A 21,694-nucleotide genomic window follows, 5' to 3' on the forward strand; every position below is an offset into this window, starting at 1 on the left:
CTTACTGCTATGGCTTGTAGTTCTGTGTTTAAAATGAGTTTTTCATAGGGTATTGTTTTCTTTAACATAATGGTTGTACCACCTGTTGGTACATGGTCTATATGTGATAGGTTGATTTTGTTATATACTTCGTAGTCTCTAAGGGAGAGGTTTGAGTTTTCCTTCATTAGAGTTCCCTGTAGACATACGATATTTGGGTTGTGATCTTTAATTAATCGTTTCAATTCTTCATAGTTGGATTTCAATCCTCTACAGTTCCATTGTATGGCTGTTATATTTTGAGTTCTTTTATTTTGTTCCATCTTATTTGTCTAGGGGCGTTTTGTTTTCTACTTCCATTTCCTCCAATGTTTCTTCGTTTCCTTCTCTTGAGGTAGATTGGGATCTGGATCCTGGTCCTTCCCAAGTTCCTGCCTTATTGGGCGATGATGGTGCTGCTTCGCTTGGCTCTTTCATTTCTGCTGTTAGGAGTTCGGGAACTGGAGTTTGCTTGGGACCGTGTATCCGCTTTGTTTTGGGTTCTTTTCCCCTTTCGTTTGGACAGTGATTGGGGTTGTGTTTTTTTTGGGAGGTTTGTTTCGTTTCTCCCTTCTTCGACTTCCATTTCCAGGGAGTCCATAGATTTATCTGTCACTTGAGAGTTTTGTAAAGGGTCTTTTCCTTTTGTATTTGATCTAGATCTTGGTTTTGATTTTGGTATAACTTCTGGTGTTCTGGGCTCTTCCAACTTCTTCGTTTTATTATTTTTCTCACTAACATTTTTATTGGTGTTTTCATCCTCAACTTTTCTCAGTAATTGAAATCTATTTTGAGTGTTCGTTTGTTGTGTGTTTTGTTTTTTTTATTTGTGGTTATTTCTTTACTTTTTGGTTGGGGTTTTGTTTGTGAGTTTATAGTTGTGTTTTGGTTTATTGTTGAGGTATTGTTTATTGTATTACATTGAATGGTCATTATTTTTTTTAAATTCTTCAAGTAAACTTTTTGTTTCGTTTAAGAGCTTTGTGATAATGTCAATACTGATATTGTTGGAGTTTGATGCTATTGAATGTTGGTTTGAGTTATTGAAGCACTGCATATATATTTTTTTTTTTGTTATATCTGCGTAGTTGGAGCTTTCTACGATTTTCCTAGCTTCGTTAAATGAAATGTTATTTGTGTACTTTGTTTTGAGTATTGCGCTTTCTTTTTTCCAGATTGGGCAGGTTTTTGAGTTTGCGTAGTGGTTTTCCTGGCAGTTGGGTTTTTTTTTGGCAATCCTCGTGGAAGTCTTTTTCACCACATCTTATGCATGTTGGTGACCGTGAACATCAGTCGCGATGGTGTCCATATTTTTGGCAGTTATGGCATCTTAGGGGGTTTGGGATGTATGGCTCAGTGTTGACTTAGGTAACCATTGTTTTTTTTTTTTTTGTGGGATTATTGGTGTGTTGAATGTCAGAATGTATGTGTTGGTGAGTATAGTTTCGGAATTTTTCCTTATTTGGATTCTTTGTACATCTGTGACGTTTTGGGATCTAAGGTTGTCTTTTATTTCATTTATGGTACATAATGCAAGTTCAGTGGTCTTGATGACACCTTTACTAGAATTTAGTGTCTTGTGAGGATAAACTTTAATGGTTTTGTTGTCAAAAGTTTTCCATTTTAGCAGTTCCTCAGCTTGCTTTTTATTCTTTGTGTTAATATTGTGTCATTATTTAGTTTTTTAACCGATATAGGTTTAATACTTTGTGAGAGTATTTTTCCGATTTTAAATGGAGAAGTTTTGATTATGGGTTGTTCACTGGTTGATTCCAATACTAGAAATGCTGGGAAATTCTCATTTGTTGATATTGGTTCATTTTCAGCGTCTGATACTAAATCTTGTATTTTTTTTTTTTTTAGGCTTGTTTGTATTCATAGATAGATTTTTTTTTTTTTTTCATTTTCCCTGCTCCCCACCCGCCTCGGAGTCCTAACAGGGATACAGGAAAAGTATACACTCCCTGTTGGTGAATCTAAGCATCTGTGGTTCTTCAATTTTTCTGAAGGCCTCGTTTTCCGGAAAAAATTCAGATTTACAGTCATGTTTTCTCCATTATCCAGCATGTTATTTGACCCTACAGCCACCGCTTGCTAAATCAGTTTGTATAATGTGGGAAGTGTGGGCGTATTTTCTTGTGTTTGTCTGATTTAGGGCTTGACGTGACCAGCCGATTGATCGGAGCGGGCCCCTCCGACTGTCCGTCTAGCCAAGGTAAGGACCAAAGTGGCGTGATGGGAAGGAGAGGAACTCATATTTAGCCTCTACAACCCTCAACCACCAGGATTCCGTTCCAAGGTGTCACGGGTCGCCACCAAGTGTAAGTAACTTTCTAGTACAGCAGAGAGAGCCCACCTTCTTTGCAGCAGCCTTGGCAATGCCCTCAATGTAGCTGTTCCAACTTATGTTCCCCAGCCGAGTAGTTTGAATGAAGTACTTTCAGGTAATGTATCATTAGCTAGGGGGGGTCAGGATTTTTTAAGCCATAGTTCCCTCACACACTTCGTCCTTTGCAAGTGTCTTTTGAGATGTTAGAAGTCATCTAATTGTTTCTATAGTTTCATCTTGAAAAACATTTTACTTTTCAGTTTTTTTTATTTCTTCTACTGTACAGAGATAATTCTTTGTTTCTAACAACCCCTTACTTGTATTAAGGGATTTGTGAAGGTTAGATTGTTACTAATTGTGGAATATAATCATTTTCAGAAGGAAATTTGTATATTTCTTATCAACATTGACAATGTCTTTTTTTTTTTAATTTATTTTATTTGTTTTTTTTAACTTTAGTGCATTTATGTTACTAGTTATTTTTTTCTATAATGAATGAAGATAGATTTGTTATTGGAGAGCTGGTTGCCTCTGTAGTAAAAAATTTAGGAACGGATCGATCCATTTCATTAACTGAAATAAGTTTAAATCCTTTAAAATTACGTTTGAGGTTTTTGTAGGATAAATCCATAAGTGTTTTATCTTATTTTATTCACCTGTGTTCCCCACTCACCAAGGGAGCCCGTAGTTCAGGGTCCACTAGAAAGAGGGGGGGGGGTACTCACCCCCGACAAACCAGGGATTACATGAGTGACAACCTTACCGTCATGAGAGATTCACAGCACTCATCTCACCATCCCAAATACTAGTGTATGGGATGAGGTCTTGCAATGTCTGGGTGTGTATCTTGCTGAGATAATTGACCCCCTCCCCCTTATATGATAATGACTTTGGGGATAGTCCTGCAAGCAGTTCAGTGGTTAGTACAGTCCGGAGGAAGTAGGAGGGCAAATATGCCAGAGCACGTCGGAATCAGCCAATTGATCAGATCTCTCCAACTGCCTGTCTAGCCCAGGTATGGGTGAAAGTGGTGTGTTGCAGGGCCATGTCCTCTTTCTACCTGGGTCATAATCTGATCAATCACCAAGATCTTATCCCAAAGCATCATGGAGGTTGTCACCCATGGTTAACAGATAGCTCTAGTGCCTTAACTTGGGAGGGGGAGAGAAAGAAAAAAAGGGTGATTGTTGTTTTTACAGAAAATGATTAAGTTTTGTAAAGAAAAAAAAAACATCTACAATGCATTGAAGTTAGAAAGCTGATATCTTCAGATAGCGTGATCTTGTAAAACCATATGGACATTATGCAGATTAGAAATGCATGGGACCGAAAGAAAAGACATTTCTTTCATGCAAATTTTTTTTTTTAACAAATAACATGCACAAGTGAAACAAATTTGGGAGGGGGGGGGATATACAGAGTGTGTGGTCACTATTCACATTTACTTACTGGATCTGTTGGAATCTTGACTTTCAGTTGAAATGGCAGTGTGAAGAGTAGGAGTTGATACCTGACAAGCAAAAAAAGAAAAACCATAAATATTGCAGAAAAAAAAGAGTTTCTTCACAACTCAAGGCTGGCAACTACGTTTCACAAAGTAATTCTGTTGCCCAAGAAGCAATGAGAGTAGTAAACCCTCAGAATTATAACTGGTTATTTCAAAGTTTTTCTAGATTAGTAGCTCTATCAAAAGCTAGAGACTAGCCTATCCTATTTAACAGAAGACAGATGAATTTGCTTCTAAAAGGGTATTAGAAAAAGGCTTAAAAAAAAAAAAAACTCACTAAAAGTGAAAATAAAATAGGTATCCTTAAACTTCCTTCGGTATTTCAAATAATTTCTATTTAGTTAAATAAGTTTAAAAGAACTTAAGAATTGAACACTAATTGCTTCAAAACACTCCCTTTAAGATTTTGAAAATTTATCTAAATCAATAATTTAAGTCAGTAGTTTGAATTTACCACTCAAAAAAGATTCCTTAGATTTTGGGTGCTTGTGCAATAGGATCTGAAGAATCCATTTTAGGTTAAAAAAAAAAACTATTATATACTTTTATGCTATGTTGAACTCAGTAAAATTTCAAATGTTTGCATAAAAGATTTGCCAGAGTGTTTTTTGTTGCATGTCTTAAAAAAACAAAAACAAAAAAAAAACTGGACAATCTTTCTTACAATCATTTGAATTTTTTGGCAAATATATCAAAATAAATTACAGTTACCTCCCCTGAACTGTTGCTAAAACTATAAATTCAATAAATTTTGTTTATACTTGTAATTATTTTCTACTCAATTTCCTCTTTGGGATTTTCTTTACTAATTTTGACATGACACATAAGTACACAATCTTGTTTATACCTAAAATATATATTTTTTAAAAATCCTATTACACTGCATAAGATTTTTGTGTTGATTTATTTTGTAAAACTAACCTCAGTTACTGACACATTTTATTTTTATAAGTTTTCGTTTACGTGAAATTATTTGGATAGAGAATACAAATAATATTCTCACCTCCATATTGGAAGCTGACTGTGATTCTAGTTTATTGTTAGCTTCATCGGTTGATGTATTATCAGATTTTTGCTCTTCGGCTTTCGTTGGCGGCTTCTGAGCAGTTTCCTCTTCTGCTGCTTTGCGACGCTTTTCTCTGCGTTCTTCCAACTCTGTATCACGATGTTTCTCCAGAGTATCGATCACTTGACTTTTTAAAACTAGAGAAAAAGAAAAATTTTTTTAAAAAAAAATTCAATAGGAAAGGATTTATTTTAATTGAAAACAGATCCGATGTAGAATTTTTTTTGGGGGGGAGGGGGGGGGTCGAGATCATGCAACCATCATTTTCCAATTTTTAATATCTTCAATTATTTATTCAATTTGGTTGGTTTGATTTATGGCATATCAACCTTTTTTCAGATTATTTAATGCCAACTCCAGTTGTATTTAGTACAAAGTTTTAAATTTCAACTTATTTATATATCCAAATATTAATTTATGGTGTTTGGTTTGATTGTTTTGCAATGAAAAATGTTTTGTTTTTGACTATGCAGAACATGATTGAGTTTTGCAAAAGGAAAAAAACGATTACATCAAGGTTTCATGCATTTTAGGTCAGGAAGCCAGTATCTTCAAACTGGCTGATTTGGTAGCACCAGTATTGTTATTTACTATAATGCAGTAATTCTTTGGGTAAAAAAGACCATCAAAATCTAAAAATTTTTTTTTGCTGCTTTTAATAGGATAATAAAGCAATGAATTCATTTGTTTAAACAAGTCTTTCGTGGTTGTAATTGGTGCAAACAATTCAAATCTGGTGAATCCTTAGTTATGGTCAAAAACTTGAACGAGATCAAGTGGGGAAATTTGTTAAAGATTCCGAAATACAAGTAGGACCTAACTTTCAAGATGGGTAGAAACTCCAAGTCTGAAATGAGATTTCAATGGTAAATTTATCAAAAGAGAAAAGGTGTATACATTGTTAGATTGAATGAGAGAATTCACCTGTGACACAATCATGTACACTGTCACCATCAAGTACTTTAGCTTCCTCCGTCCATCTGGTCAATGTGGATGGAATGCAAGAGAGAACACCAGGACCAGCTGAACTATTATCCGGATAGTTATCCTTTAAAAACAAAAATGGAAAGCAAACATTAATTGCTTGAGTTGAGTTTTGAGTCAGATCTGCACACACTTATGCTAGATCTAGGCAAGTGAATATATATTGTCAGGTAGGTTTTTTTTTGATAGAAAATAATTTTTTAAAAAGTCAGATTCAATTTTTTTACTTTTCCTACAGGTTGCATGCCAAACTGCAACCGAAACGAATAGAAATAGCGTATACAAGGCTACACGATTTTATTGATTAACATTTCTGAATATCTTTCTCTGCTTGAATGACTTTAGGATCAAAATTTATTGAGTAAACTGATATATTAACTATTTTAAAGCCTTTAAGCTGCTAATTCCAAAAGTAATTTGTGACTAGAATTTAAGTTGGTTATTCAGAATTCCTGCTATATATATAAAAAATCTTTATGATGTACATAATGATGAAATGGAAAGATTACATTCCAAAAATCAAATTGATTAAGTAGTTTTCTTTTTATAAAGAGAATCATTTTAAAATAATTTTAAGCAATTAATGGGAAATCTTAAGCATTACAAGACTGATCTTGCTAATTCTAAACCGAGTTATCTTCTTTTGTTTCTTTAAAATGGCAAGCGAGACCATCCCTTCTTGCTTACTCATAAAATTTATTTCTTAGTTAAAAAATAAAACTCAAATGATTTTTGGAATTTGACATTTTTGTTCAGTCACGAATACGCATGTACAGATTAAAAAAAATTTTAATATAGGGTAACTTTTGAAGAATCTGAACGTTTATAGGCAAAAGTCAAGTATATTAAAATAAACATACAATTATTATAATCAAGAATTACCATTAAATATTGTTAACAATAACTTGAAAACTCTCAGGTCTTTAATAAGTTGTCATGTAACAAAACTGATGTTCATTTGGTTGGAAATCAACACGAGTTCATAAAATGGCATTAAAAACCAACTCTTGCAATATAAATTTGATGTGAAGTTTTATTCAAGTGAAATGAAAACTTGGAACAGACTTTTATAAAATTTTAAATATTTACTGCGTAGACAAGATACTCATTAATTTAGCATTCTGCTGCTTATGAATTAAAGTCAGAAAAATAAATCTTAATATCACAAGAAAAAAAAAGTGACTAGATGCAAATATTTTTTAAATGAATTTAGGAATCGCCAATTGTATAACCTGTCTGGAAAAAAAATAAAACTCCAGAATAACACTTTTTTTTCTTGGCTTATATGAAAATTGTCCAACCATATCAAACTTTTCATTGCTGGTTATTAAAAGTGTGATAAATCGTAACCCTTGCATCACTAAATTCATGTAGGCACGTTTACAGACGATATATATCTTTAAAAACTGAAAGCGGTAAACAAGGAGAAAAAAAACAAAGCACGTACTTGAAATAACTCGTCAAATAAGTCATCGTCCTGCCGAGAGATAAATCTCAGATCCTCATTAGCCAACACAACTCTTGTTTGAGAAGAAAAATTTGCCTGTCCTGAAGTCAGCTGTAAAACGTCCGCGGCTGTGGCAGGTCCTAATAATCTGTTTCGGCAGAAAATAACATTCTTATTTACACATGAACATAAGGACGAAGGGGGGGGGGATTCTTTAAATGGTGATTATGTTGGTGCACCAGAAAATTTGTGTTTAAAATGTTTTGAAACATGTATTAGAGCTACAATTCAATTTTGGAGATCATATTTAATGATTTGGATGATATAAGTACCAAACATTTGCCGGGGCCTCTTTTCTAAGTTGAGAATCTTTGTGGAATTTCAGATGATAAAAAACGTCACCTTAGCTGGTAGATTAACTGATGACAAATTTGCATCCAGGTCATCAGTTTTGCTTAAACTGAAGTGAGATTATTATAGTACTGTTCTAATATTTCAAACGTTTCAGTTGATGAAACCAGAGCATCACCCACACTGAGGACTGAACCTTCACCCTCAAGAAGATCGCTTACAACTGAATTTTACTTAGTACTTTATCCTTGCAGACAATTCTATTATGAATTTTGGGAGCCTTAAACCTATTGTGTTTAGATGTACAAGGTTACCATTATATATATATATATTAGTCATCTGTAATAAGTATCGATCTACAGTGTCATGAGAACATATTTTTCCTCTTAAAATATGTAGAAATTACAATTTTACAGTTATCTAAATATAAATATATTTGTTAATTTATTATTATAATACTTAAAATATATACTAATATAAAATTAATAATCAAATAAATTTAATATAATATAAAATAAAAATTATTAATAATCAAATAAAAAATATTATCTATATATTAATACCCGCATTCGCTTTGACCGTTATCATCCTGACCATCCCTTACAAGGAAAGTGGAATATTCCAAATGGTTAATAAAACAAAAAATTGGTGTCTCTTAAGGCAAACCTAAGAAAAAAATGATTTAATTTTTTTTTTTTTTTTTTACTTCGTTTAATGTAACAAAGTTTTAGCATTACAAAAGTGTTTGGGCGAAGTCACTTGATTAATTGTAAGAAAAAAAATGTTTTGTTTTTCAACTCCTACATTTAATGTTGTAAAGTGTAAGAAAAAAAAAAAAATGTGTGAGAGAGAGAGAAAGAGATGCAACATTACAACGGTTTAAAGAAGGGATCAGGAAACATTATTCTCAATAATGCATTCATGGATTTTGCCCGAACAAGAATTTTGAATGGCTGGGCAGCTTATGATTGATTGGAAAACATTGAGAATGGCATTTATCAGCATGCTACAGTTGTCCATGTATGGTGGGTGCAGATCAAAATAAGTTATTTATCGCCAGCTAGTGTCTGGTTAGTGCAGATCACAATACTAACAAGTTATTTATCGCTAATCAGTGTTTGGTGGATGCAGATCACAATATGAACAAGTTTATTATTGCCTGCGAGTGTTTGGTTGGTGCAAATCACAATATTAATAAGTTATCGCCAGCCAATTCAATTTTATTTCGAAAAGAGTGTTACCACACTGCCACATGATCATAGTACTGTGAGATCAGGATAAGATCAGGAAAGTTCAAAAAATTGATCCAATTGTGTAAGCAGAGATATCAGAACCTGAGGATCCAGAGGTTTGTGATTTAGTTAAGTCTTTAAAAAGGTAAATGGTCCAACCTCATTGTAATTGTTTGATTATGTGATAAGTTTCTTACTGATGTGCATTTTTAAAATTTTCAACTACCGTGGAATTTCCATGAGTTCTGCTAGTATAATGTAATACAAAAAATATTAAACATTTGAATATAAAAACGTCTTTTTAAGCTTTTCTGGAGACTTCTAAAAATAAAACAGAAGTATTTTTTGCTAGCTTCCAGAAAGTTCTAAACAAAAGTATTCTTTTTAGTTGGTTTCTAGAACTTTCTTCAGCAACAACTATAGTCATGTACAGGAATTACTGTTAGAAGGGACACGACTAGTCGACCTCAAAATACTGTTGTAAATCCAACCGAAGACGAAAGACAAATGAAAAACTCCCAGCTGTAAAAGAAATCTGAAATACAAGCCTAAGTAAACCTTCCTCACCAAGAAAAATTTATGGTAAATCTAGATTTTCTGAATCTTAGTTTGATCAAAGGCATTGTATCTTCAAATATTGTGAAATATAAATATTTGACTCAAAGCAAGACTAGAATCTAAAACTGACTTATTTCCTTTTGGCCAATTCATGCCTGTAAACAGTTTTTTATCCGTTTTCAATGAATTTTTTTCGCCACTCTTACTCTTATTTGGAATATATGATTACCGTTTTACTCCACACAATAACTTTTCAAGTCCGATTTTTTGTTGTTGTTGTTGAATAGTTGTTGATCAATCGTCATTTTCTACAAATAATTTCTTCAAACAGTTATTGTATTGGAACACTTCATTAATTTTTGGTTCTCATCCAGAATCCCTCCCCCCATATTAAACAACAAAAATGTTTATGATGTATGTACACGTAACAAAACAAAATTATCTTCCCAAAAATAATGTAGATTGATCAAGTAGTTTTATTTTGATAAAGAAAATTTTTTAAATGATTGACAATTTGTGAGATTTGTAATGCCTACAAGTTTGAATTGAATCTTATTTTTTAGATTGTTTTTGAAACAGCAAACAAGACAGCCACTTTTCTGTTATAAAATTCGATTTTATTCAAGTATAAAACAAGATCAATTTATGAATTTAGAATATTTTCATTGTCATGCGTACGTACATCATAGATTAAAAAAGGGGGTAATTCTGGACAAGAACCTTTTTTTTTTTTAAACCTAAATGTGCATAAACCACTGATATCTCACATCTCATTATTTGCTAATTACAAAAAAAACATTGGAGCAGGTGAAAAGTGAACATGTGTTAAGACTATGCATATGGCAAATTCTACCTACAAAATCATGTGTAAAATATAAAAGCATGAAAAATTTTTTTAAATTAAAACTGATAGGATTAGAAAGGTACAATTGCAAAAATGTACGCCTTACCGCTGCAAAATGACTGGTGGATTTGGTTGCCGATTATTAGCACTGTGTATGTTCACCTGTAATGTTGAAGTGCTAGGGTTGAAGCGGTAGGTACCTCGTTGACGATTACCTCGGTGAACACGAGTTACCCCCATCACCGTGGCTGGCTCTGCATTGCGAATCAGCAAGGGATGGGTGGTAGGCACAGAGCTAGGAGCCGGTGGGAGAGAAGGGACTGAAAATTTAAAATAATGAGTTGGACATGATAGGGTTCAACTTGTATGGAAACGAACATGGCTATATCAATATTTAAAGCTAGCAAATCAAGAATGTGTCTGCATAAGTTTTTAAATCTAATAAAAATTATCAAATAACATCTTGTGGAGGGAGTACCTATAACTTAGATGAAGACGTTCAAGTCTTAAATTTTTTTAATTTTTAAGATTGAAATATTTGTAATATTTATTGAAGAAAAAACACTTTTCAAGGCATGCTTCCAGATGTCTAGGAATGCTATTTATTAAAGACAACATTTCTAAACAATTTGCATTTTTAAATTGTTCGATTATGAGCAGAGCCAGGTTTTTTTTTGTATGCTTCACATAAAACGATACTCTTCATTGATATTTCCGCGGGTGTTCATCATTTTGTAAAATTAGTTTGCAATAATAATTAAAAATAAAAACAATTTAAAACTCGAACTCCCCCTCCCAACATCCAAGATATTTTATATTACTGGGCTAAACATGATCAAAATGAGCTTGTATACTGTTCCTGGCATTTCATAACTTGACTAATTGTTACATGCTTAAATAAGTCAGATGAAGGACAAAAAAGTTAACAGCAAGTTACCTGAAGTTTCATTGCCATTGTCCTCTTGAAGAGGAAAAGGAAGATGATAGGTTCGATAACTAGAATTATCATTAATGACCACATGTTGACCTAGAAGAAAAAAAAAAAAAAGACTATTAGTTGTTTCCCACCATTGCCTCATTGCACTAGTTGTAATCTGTACATAACCATTAAAGCTATGACAACAGCATATTCTTTTCCTTGTTTTGATTCTCAGGTATATATCCATTCATATCTTATGTTTTTATATAGAGTGATGGGATTCTTGGTTGATTGTGTCTGTATTGGATATATACTCAAGAGTTAAAATAAGAATATGCTGTTGTCATAGGCCCAATAATCATCCAGAAAAATAAATTATATAAACGGTTTTCATTTGTAACAAGTATTCAACATTTTGGTAGCCACCAAAATCTTTCTATTAAGCATTTGTTAGAGGGATAGTTTTGGACTTCAACCTGGCTTGTTTCCTCAGTTTTTACTGGAGTGCACACCCTTTCATGTCGATTGGGGTGATAACCTTTGTACACACATGGATCGACCTACCACCACTTTTCATGTTTAAACCAATGACGACTAGTTATAAAGCACTGTAAAGTGCTGGTATTTTCAATCGCGATGCCATGGAGACTGATTTCTATACCATGTATTGAGAAAAGAATACCCGACTGCTTATCACAGTATCTCGGCATGAAAATATTCACATCAAGTAATACTGAAAAGGCGTGACTGAACTTTCCAGTCCGAGAAATAATAGTGTCCAATTAGCTTAAGGCATTATTCTAATTAGAATAGAATTCGCTTGATAATTGATAGTGCAAATGTAAAAAATAAGCATAATTTCATTTATCATCACAGATGTAAAATACTGTAAAATGCTAGATTGCTGCAGTTAAATCTTTTTAACCTTCAATATGGAAACACTTCTAGCCACACTGAAGAGGCACAATATAAATAGCTGGCTGTATAAGCTATTCATAGATTGACTGTGAAATGAATAGGAATATTTTTCTTCATCATACAGCTGTCCAAGTGATTGTTAAGGCAAAGTCAAAAGGTACTTGCATCCAGTAGATTGAATCCTGCAACTGTTGGTACAATTATATTTAGCTACACTGATGATTCTTAGTGAAGATGAAATATTCTTACTATATATTATTGCAGCAAGACTGGAAACTCCCTATATATTATTGCAGCAAGACTGGAAACTCCCTATATATTATTGCAGCAAGACTGGAAACTCCCTATATATTATTGCAGCAAGACTGGAAACTCCCTATATATTATTGCAGCAAGACTGGAAACTCCCTATATATTATTGCAGCAAGACTGGAAACTCCCTATATATTATTGCAGCAAGACTGGAAACTCCCTATATATTATTGCAGCAAGACTGGAAACTCCCTATATATTATTGCAGCAAGACTGGAAACTCCCTATATATTATTGCAGCAAGACTGGAAACTCCCTATATATTATTGCAGCAAGACTGGAAACTCCCTATATATTATTGCAGCAAGACTGGAAACTCCCTATATATTATTGCAGCAAGACTGGAAACTCCCTATATATTATTGCAGCAAGACTGGAAACTCCCTATATATTATTGCAGCAAGACTGGAAACTTGACAAAGAAATCGAAATGAGCAATAACAAAAATTGTATATGCAAAGATCCAACAGTTTATTTAACATTTAGTTCTATACCACATTTTTCAATTAAAACCATCATCTAAGTGTAAAATGAGATTGGCAACCATATTCTTTTCTATAATGGTAAATGCCTCTATTGCGGCAGCCTTTAGAGTTGACTTGTTAGCCCTGGACTTGATCATGCCCCAGAAGAAATAGTCAAGGTCTGCAGTCAGGTGAGGTAGGCAGCCACAAGTTTTGCTAGCATTAATGAGAAACATTGGTGAGCAGCCATAACAAGTGCATTTCTGCTGAAAGATGTGCAGACATCTTGTGGCAATCTTGTCCATCCAAGGATTCACAACACTTATCACGTCTACTGGTATTTCATTTACTTCGTATTAAATCTCCGATTTTGCTGCAACAGTTTACACACATTTAATGCACACAAGTTATTCCCTTTTTGTAAGGATTGAAAAGGTTTCGCTTCTGGGCGAGACAGGAGGTGTAAAAAAACAAAAAAAAATCAAAAACAAAACAAAGAAGGCTTTACATTGTGTTTGAAAATATACCTGTTGGAAACACATCTTCAACATGGAAGAGGTAGTCATCATCAATAACTTGAGCCATAGAGCTGTCGGCTTCCTGGTAGTCATCATCATCATCATCTTCATAATCTGCTTCCATCATGCATTCTGAACCCTGAAAAATTTTCAAACCAAAAAATGTTACAGCAAAATAAAGAATCTACATTTCTTTTAGTCCGTTTCACTTTCTCAAAAACTATGGACTGATCTGGCTGAAATTTTGTACAAACCTCTGTTATGATAAGGTGCAGTAAACTAAGTATTATGGTATCCATTTTATGTACAGTCAGGGATTAATAGAGATTAGTATTTAATGTAAAAATGAGCACAAATTTATATGCAACCATCAACTTGGCTTAAAGCACTCATTCTAAATCAACAGCCTATAACTTGCCTATTTTTAACAGGTAAAATATCTTGTATGGGAAGGTTTTTTTAACAGGTAAAATATCTTGTATGGGAAGGTTTTTTTAACAGGTAAAATATCTTGTATGGGAAGGTTTTTTTAACAGGTAAAATATCTTGTATGGGAAGGTTTTTTTAACAGGTAAAATATCTTGTATGGGAAGGTTTTTTTAACAGGTAAAATATCTTGTATGGGAAGGTTTTTTTAACAGGTAAAATATCTTGTATGGGAAGGTTTTTTTAACAGGTAAAATATCTTGTATGGGAAGGTTTTTTTAACAGGTAAAATATCTTGTATGGGAAGGTTTTTTTAACAGGTAAAATATCTTGTATGGGAAGGTTTTTTTAACAGGTAAAATATCTTGTATGGGAAGGTTTTTTTAACAGGTAAAATATCTTGTATGGGAAGGTTTTTTTAACAGGTAAAATATCTTGTATGGGAAGGTTTTTTTAACAGGTAAAATATCTTGTATGGGAAGGTTTTTTTAACAGGTAAAATATCTTGTATGGGAAGGTTTTTTTAACAGGTAAAATATCTTGTATGGGAAGGTTTTTTTAACAGGTAAAATATCTTGTATGGGAAGGTTTTTTTAACAGGTAAAATATCTTGTATGGGAAGGTTTTTTTAACAGGTAAAATATCTTGTATGGGAAGGTTTTTTTAACAGGTAAAATATCTTGTATGGGAAGGTTTTTTTAACAGGTAAAATATCTTGTATGGGAAGGTTTTTTTAACAGGTAAAATATCTTGTATGGGAAGGTTTTTTTAACAGGTAAAATATCTTGTATGGGAAGGTTTTTTTAACAGGTAAAATATCTTGTATGGGAAGGTTTTTTTAACAGGTAAAATATCTTGTATGGGAAGGTTTTTTTAACAGGTAAAATATCTTGTATGGGAAGGTTTTTTTAACAGGTAAAATATCTTGTATGGGAAGGTTTTTTTAACAGGTAAAATATCTTGTATGGGAAGGTTTTTTTAACAGGTAAAATATCTTGTATGGGAAGGTTTTTTTAACAGGTAAAATATCTTGTATGGGAAGGTTTTTTTAACAGGTAAAATATCTTGTATGGGAAGGTTTTTTTAACAGGTAAAATATCTTGTATGGGAAGGTTTTTTTAACAGGTAAAATATCTTGTATGGGAAGGTTTTTTTAACAGGTAAAATATCTTGTATGGGAAGGTTTTTTTAACAGGTAAAATATCTTGTATGGGAAAGTTTTTTTAACAGGTAAAATATCTTGTATGGGAAAGTTTTTTTAACAGGTAAAATATCTTGTATGGGAAGGTTTTTTTAACAGGTAAAATATCTTGTATGGGAAGGTTTTTTTAACAGGTAAAATATCTTGTATGGGAAAGTTTTTTTAACAGGTAAAATATCTTGTATGGGAAGGTTTTTTTAACAGGTAAAATATCTTGTATGGGAAAGTTTTTTTAACAGGTAAAATATCTTGTATGGGAAGGTTTTTTTAACAGGTAAAATATCTTGTATGGGAAAGTTTTTTTAACAGGTAAAATATCTTGTATGGGAAAGTTTTTTTAACAGGTAAAATATCTTGTATGGGAAAGTTTTTTTAACAGGTAAAATATCTTGTATGGGAAAGTTTTATTAACAGGTAAAATATCTTGTATGGGAAAGTTTTATAAACTTTGATAATGCCATATGATTGTATGCTTGAATTCATTTTCATTAGTACTGTATGTGGATGACTATAATGCTCCTCATCTTGAGTTGAGTATATTGGGAAATGATACATGATATACCATTAGTGTAAACAAATCGAGCTTAGGTATTTGCACGATGTCAAAACATTGTTAATTCACTACCTGCATAGCAGCTGCAGTTTAGCGCAATGGTTCGAAGCCTTGACAGTCGTATGGGCAGTCTGGCTTTGATCCTGGCTTGAGGTAGTTGCTTGTCTAGCCACACTGATGAGCTGTGATGCAGCGAAACAGTACTGTATGTGGATGACTATATAACATCATCCACTAATAGGACATACATTTTATTCTACAATGATTTTTTTTTTATTTTCTAAATTTGTTCTAGTCTTTTTATAAGCTTAATAAATATTTTGTATCATCTATTTATGCTGAAGTATCTTGAATAAATTTTTATTTGTACAAAAAAATTTATTTGTTGCATTGTATCTTCAATGATCCCAGAGTGTGGGGTAGCAGTAATCACACATGAACATCAAATTTCCTTGGCATATATTTTTATATATATACACTTGTGAGCAAAAAAAAAATGGGGCCAACGAATTTTATACATTTTATTGCACTAAAAGCTATATTGAACAAAAATAAATTGAACAAGGAAACTTAAACGTGACTAATAACATAGAACAAGACATTTACTTTAATAAATGCTTAATATGGAATCGCATTCCCTTTTTGGTTTCTTTAAAAGATCAATCCTTTTAGACATGCTCTCACCCAAAGTGAAGAGAAGATGCTATTCCATTCCCTTTACACAGCTTCCCACAGTTTGTCATTGTTCCCAAAAGTTCTTCCAGCTAATGCACGAGATATATGGACCAAATATTCTCAATGGAGTTTAAATCAAGACTTTCACCTGGCCAAAATATCACATCAATTGAATTATCAGAAAACCATTTTTTGTGGCTTTAGCAGCATGTGCATTATCATGTTGAAAAATAAGGTTCTAGGATATTCCCAGCTTCTGGATACTTGATAACAGTCCTGTTTCTAATATTTAAATATATTCCTTTGCATTGATTGACTTCTTACATCTAATAAGTTCCCCAACTCCTGTTGCAGTAAAAGTTCCCCATACCATTATCCCTCCATTCCCGTTCTCCAGTTCTTCGATTGCACCATTCGGGAGCATCAATAACAAGACAAAATCTTGATTCATCTAACCAGAAAACATCCCTGAACCAGTCTGTATCTTTCATGGAATAACATGAGAAAAATCTTTCTATCATTGATGATGTTCTTAGATAAAAATGGCTTCTTTGAACACCTTTTAGAAAATCCCATTTCTTTCATTCGTCTAGATATTGTATATCTAGAAAGAGAATTTCCAGCCCGTTTTGAATTTTTTGCTATGGTCAACATAATTTTTCTTTCTATCCTTCAAAACAGTTAATTTAAGCCTGTGGTCATCCTTCAAAGTGGATGCTCTAGGGTGACCAGATCCAGATTTCCCTTTTACCAAGCGTTCGACTTTGAACCTTTGACCAATTCACTTCACTACAGAAAGAGATGTTTTCACATTTTTTCTTAAAATATCAAAAATCTGCTTGTAAGTCATTTTGGACTGCCTTAATCCTGCAATTTGGTTTTTTATATCCTCGTCAAGATGCGGTCTTACCATTTTTAGGATTCATTTTCTCACTTATTATATGCTATAATAATAATGATCTGCAAAATAGAAATTTTCAGTTAAAATTAAAAAAAGTGCATGGAAAAATATTGAAAAATCGATTTCTTTCACTTTTGGCCCATTTTTTTTTTTTTTTTTGCTCATGAGTATATTATTGTCATGTTTTATAACGTCACTTTTTTTTTTTTTTTATCAGGGACAAATTCACTCTTCACTGTGTCACATGTTTACATGGATTCATGTTTCATTGTGTTTTTTTTTTTTTTTTTTATTACTTTTCTCTTCTCATGTGTTAAAACCTTAAGATACTTTTGAGTCTCCTGCTAGTTTTTTTTAATCCTCAATACATTTTTATCCATTTCTTGGAGATGCGATTTACTTTGAAATTTAATTGTTATTAGCAGGATTTTCAATCTTTCTGTTCATAACCCTAATACCGCACTAACACGTTCTCAGCTTCCGATGTAACTTTGGTACGTTTATTTCAAATTCCTTCATCGTTTAAGTTGAATCTACTTGTCTAGTCTTTGACAATATGTTCTTTGCAATAGAATATGTTTACTGTATTTCCATGCAATTTAAAGCGAGTTATATTTGCTTTCTTTCTTAGTGTGGTAATTCCTTGCTGCCGTACACTTTCTACCATTCTAACTTGTTCCATTCGTTCCCCTCACTTTCTTTGCTTTTGTGTCTCTTTCCTCTTTTAATGTCTACTCATTTCTTGTTGCTGTGAAACTCACCCGTTTGTTCCCCCCACCCGTTTCCTTTCAGATTTTTACCCGGTTTACCGAAAGAAAAATGTTTTTCTCAAAATGGAATGCATTTATTTTACTTTTTCGTGATTCCAAATTAACTAGCTGTCTAGGCAAGATGTTGAATAGCATTTTGATGATGGCAACATAATTATATAGATCTTCCATTATATAGATATATAGATCTTACATTAAAAAGGATAAAGGATCAAAATTAATCTAGATATAACTATGAATTCAAAATGTAATTCTCTTTCAAATCGAAAATCCTGAAAAAAAGAAATCTAATCAGTGATTGAAATTCTACAACAGCCAAAGTTGTTTTATCAGATTTTTTTTTTTTAATGAGAAAAAAAAAAAAAAAAAAAAAAACTTACCTCATCTTCTTCGTCTTCTTCATCTTCATGCTCTTCATCATCTTCATTGTCACATTCATCTCCCTCCTCCTCATCACCGGAACCACTTTCCTCTTCAGAACCTTCCTCTTCGTGGACATCTATACAAAGAGATTATAAAGTTAGAATTGAACAAGAGTTCCATCTTTTGTTGCTATTGACAACCAAGACTTTTTGTGCATTTGTACTACATTACTACAGAAAAGGTTGTACACCATGTTAAAATAATGATTTATTGTGTAGCAGTAAACGTGCTGCGCAGAAGGCATTCTAATGGTTAGATGCTTGGACAACGGGAGAGGGGCCACAGTACGGAAAATATCTCCGGCCAGAATTAGGCCACCCAAGAGATATTTTCTTTGTTTGAAGAAGTGCCTCAGTTAATGGAAACATCCCATTGGGATCAGCTTTGCAAAAGCTAAAGGTCCAGGATCATTTATGGGGAATTCAGAAATGGAGATCAATTGGATGTTATCTTTGGTATACATCTTCAGCATCCAACCCCCGAACAAGTTAAGGGTGAAAAGACTTCAGGAAATGGGAAGGAGAAGGGGGGGGGGGAACAATCATTGGCAGGATCCCCTGGAGGAAGAGAGAATTGAATGTTTGAAGCAGGCAGATAATCAAGTTCAGTCACTGTGACTCTTCAGGTAAGTTGGATCCTTGAGGATTCCCAGTAAAAGATCACATTAATGGGTCATGTGTGTGTTTTGGTTTGTCCAAGCAAGAATCTGATGCTGCAAGTTTCTCATTCAACTAAGTAGACAGGTATCACTTGTAATCTTCACAAATGATAGACATTTGTTTATAAGCTGGACTCCTGGTTTTGCTTGGTATGAAGACTCTTTGTTGCAGCACTGACAGAGTGAAACAACCACCTTGGACCGGTGCCACGGCTGGGATGATCATGGTGGTGAGTAAGCACAAGAGATGTTTACACAAAATTTTTTTTTTTTTTTTATAAACTCGCGTTCACCCCTAACAAGGCATATCGCCACTTGGACGTAAGGGTTACTACTTGGGACCATGCCAAGGAAAGAACAAGATGTTAACAACTTGTAAGATTTAATCAAAGTACCAATGAGTTGGTTGTGAATTGAAAAATTTTTGATAAGTTTCAACTTCAAGATTCAAACTTGCCTCTTCATAAAGTGCTGTATTGATTGGAGTAGACAAGTCACATATGAAGGCCTCAAATTATAGGTTGGACATGACAGAACTACCACAATGATAATTTTTTAATCTTGCTATTACTTTTGCCGATATGTGCCATTGCAGAAAGGGTTACAGTATGGATTTTTTTTTTTTAAATTCAAAGCCAAAGGATTGGTCCTCTGGTAAAATCCAAAATCCTGTCGATTGTGGATATTTAAATACATTATTGCATAATAAATCATTATTTTACAACCATGCAAAAACTAAAAATTTTATGCATTTAAAAATCAAATGTTAGTTTTTGCTACTGTAGTTAAAGACAGAAACAAGATGGAAACATATGCAGATGTGATGGAAGAAGTAAAATCTAATTTAAAAAGAAAGTTTTTGAACTAAAATGTTTTTTTTTCTCATAACAGGTGTGGTCTTAAAGAATTACTGGAACTGCATTAAACAGGTTGCCATCACTAGCTACTACTAAGAGCCTAGATTCAACAAAACACTATCAAATCAAAGTTAAGTCAAGTGTTAGTCATGCAAACTAAACATTACAAATTTGAAGGTGCACAAAATTAAATTCGTAATCAAATACTTAGCATTCATTTTAATTTGGAAAGGAGGACAAGGAAAGAACATTCTACAATTTCTTTTTATTTTTTTTTCATTTCTTTGGAGCACAGATTTAAGAAATATTGCTTTGTTTTAAGAGCACAATTGAACAATCTTATTTCAATTTTATCCATAAAAAACTAATTCAAACAAATTCAATTCAGAAAACTTCAAAGCTCCATTCCAGAATCGCATTTAAATTTCTCAAACTTAAAACAATGGCATCACCATTTCTAAATATGAAGAAAAACATGTATTCAGTTTTTTTGTGAACCGTTATCCTCATAAGTTGTTGTTTCATCACATTTCAGCCAACTATCCTCTGGCCTTCTTCAGGTGGGGTTAACAACAGCGAGATAGGAATGCTCAGTGGAGCCGTGGATAGAGGCGTGGGGTCTCTACAGTTTTGGGTGATCATCGTCTTAATATAGCAATTTCAATCCTACCCAAGCAGCTCAGAGGATTAATTGGCAAAAACATGGTAAGACGACAACTATGGAAGGCAGTTACAAGACCCAGCATTCTATCCCATCACAGTTAACCACCTAAAACAGGCCAAAACGTAGTGAAACAGCAACTATAAAGATAATAACCATCCACAAAACAAATGAATACACAAATTATGAAGCCTTGTCTCCAAGGATTCCAGAAAAATAAAATATATAAAGAAAAAGATGTCTGATAATATTTATATTGTAGATTTGGTATACAAAAGTGATTATATCTGAATTGATGACAAAATTTCAGATTAAAATTAAAGTTTATGGAGGAAATCCAGTCTTCGGATTTATTTGTGATCTTGGAATAAAAAAAAGTCAATTCTTGATGGACCTTTCTAGAAAAGAGTTGTTAATAAGATTAATAAATGAAAATTATATGCGTTCCCACAAGCATAATAGGCTATGAACAAGTGCATTCTCTCTAAATTTACTAATTACTTAAAAAATATTAGCCGGTGTTATATTGTTTACAAATCTGAGATTCTAGCTGTAACGGCCATGACCTTTGAGAATTATGAAATCAAATGTAGCATTGCCACATCGATAAATATAACTTGTAGGAAAGTTGTTTTAAAACCTACACATGGTGGCATACTATATCATGTCCTCATCAGCTATTAACCAGGTCTCGTAATGTTTAAAAAAATACTATCAGCTCTGGCACCATCAATAGGTGTTGCTAAGCAGAGTAAAAAAAAGTTTGTATGATCGATTGATTTACGTTTCATTAGGAGATTTGAGTGTTTTTAAAACATGTTTACGTTTGGTCATTAGTTACACATTTGTAGTGATTGTCACAAACCTTTATATGACATGATCACTTGCAGTGAAAGTAGGAAGTGTTAATAACTGAAGAGTTGAAATAATGTCAACAGAATGGGAGGAAGGGGGAACAGTTAAATAAAATTATTTTAAGTATAAAAAAGCGGAAAAATCTTTTGGTATGAAAAATGTGTAAAGTCTAAAAAGTTTCATCAAAACACAAATAGAAAATAAAGATTCGTCTACGTTGACTTAACGATGAACATGCTGACAGAAA

The 21,694-nt window shown here is 33.0% G+C and overlaps 1 protein-coding gene across 6 annotated transcripts in view; it reads right to left on the reverse strand.

The window, feature by feature from the left end:
• LOC145240003 (E3 ubiquitin-protein ligase HUWE1-like) overlaps nucleotides 1–21,694 on the reverse strand; it is a 232,954-nt gene that overhangs the window by 54,701 nt on the left and 156,559 nt on the right. For all 6 annotated transcript variants that reach the window (XM_080103595.1, XM_080103593.1, XM_080103591.1 and 3 more), the window contains 8 exons: nucleotides 18,374–18,492; nucleotides 13,477–13,606; nucleotides 11,274–11,363; nucleotides 10,443–10,656; nucleotides 7,352–7,499; nucleotides 5,845–5,968; nucleotides 4,858–5,057; nucleotides 3,797–3,857 (listed from right to left, as the gene is read on the reverse strand). In XM_080103595.1, coding sequence (XP_079959721.1) covers nucleotides 3,797–3,857; nucleotides 4,858–5,057; nucleotides 5,845–5,968; nucleotides 7,352–7,499; nucleotides 10,443–10,656; nucleotides 11,274–11,363; nucleotides 13,477–13,606; nucleotides 18,374–18,492 — 1,086 coding nt within the window. The remainder of the gene's footprint in view (nucleotides 1–3,796; nucleotides 3,858–4,857; nucleotides 5,058–5,844; nucleotides 5,969–7,351; nucleotides 7,500–10,442; nucleotides 10,657–11,273; nucleotides 11,364–13,476; nucleotides 13,607–18,373; nucleotides 18,493–21,694) is intronic.

Source organism: Euprymna scolopes, chromosome 19 (assembly GCF_053919585.1).
Source record: "Euprymna scolopes isolate OS-2025 chromosome 19, ASM5391958v1, whole genome shotgun sequence".
NCBI classification, from domain to species: Eukaryota; Metazoa; Mollusca; class Cephalopoda; order Sepiida; family Sepiolidae; genus Euprymna; species Euprymna scolopes.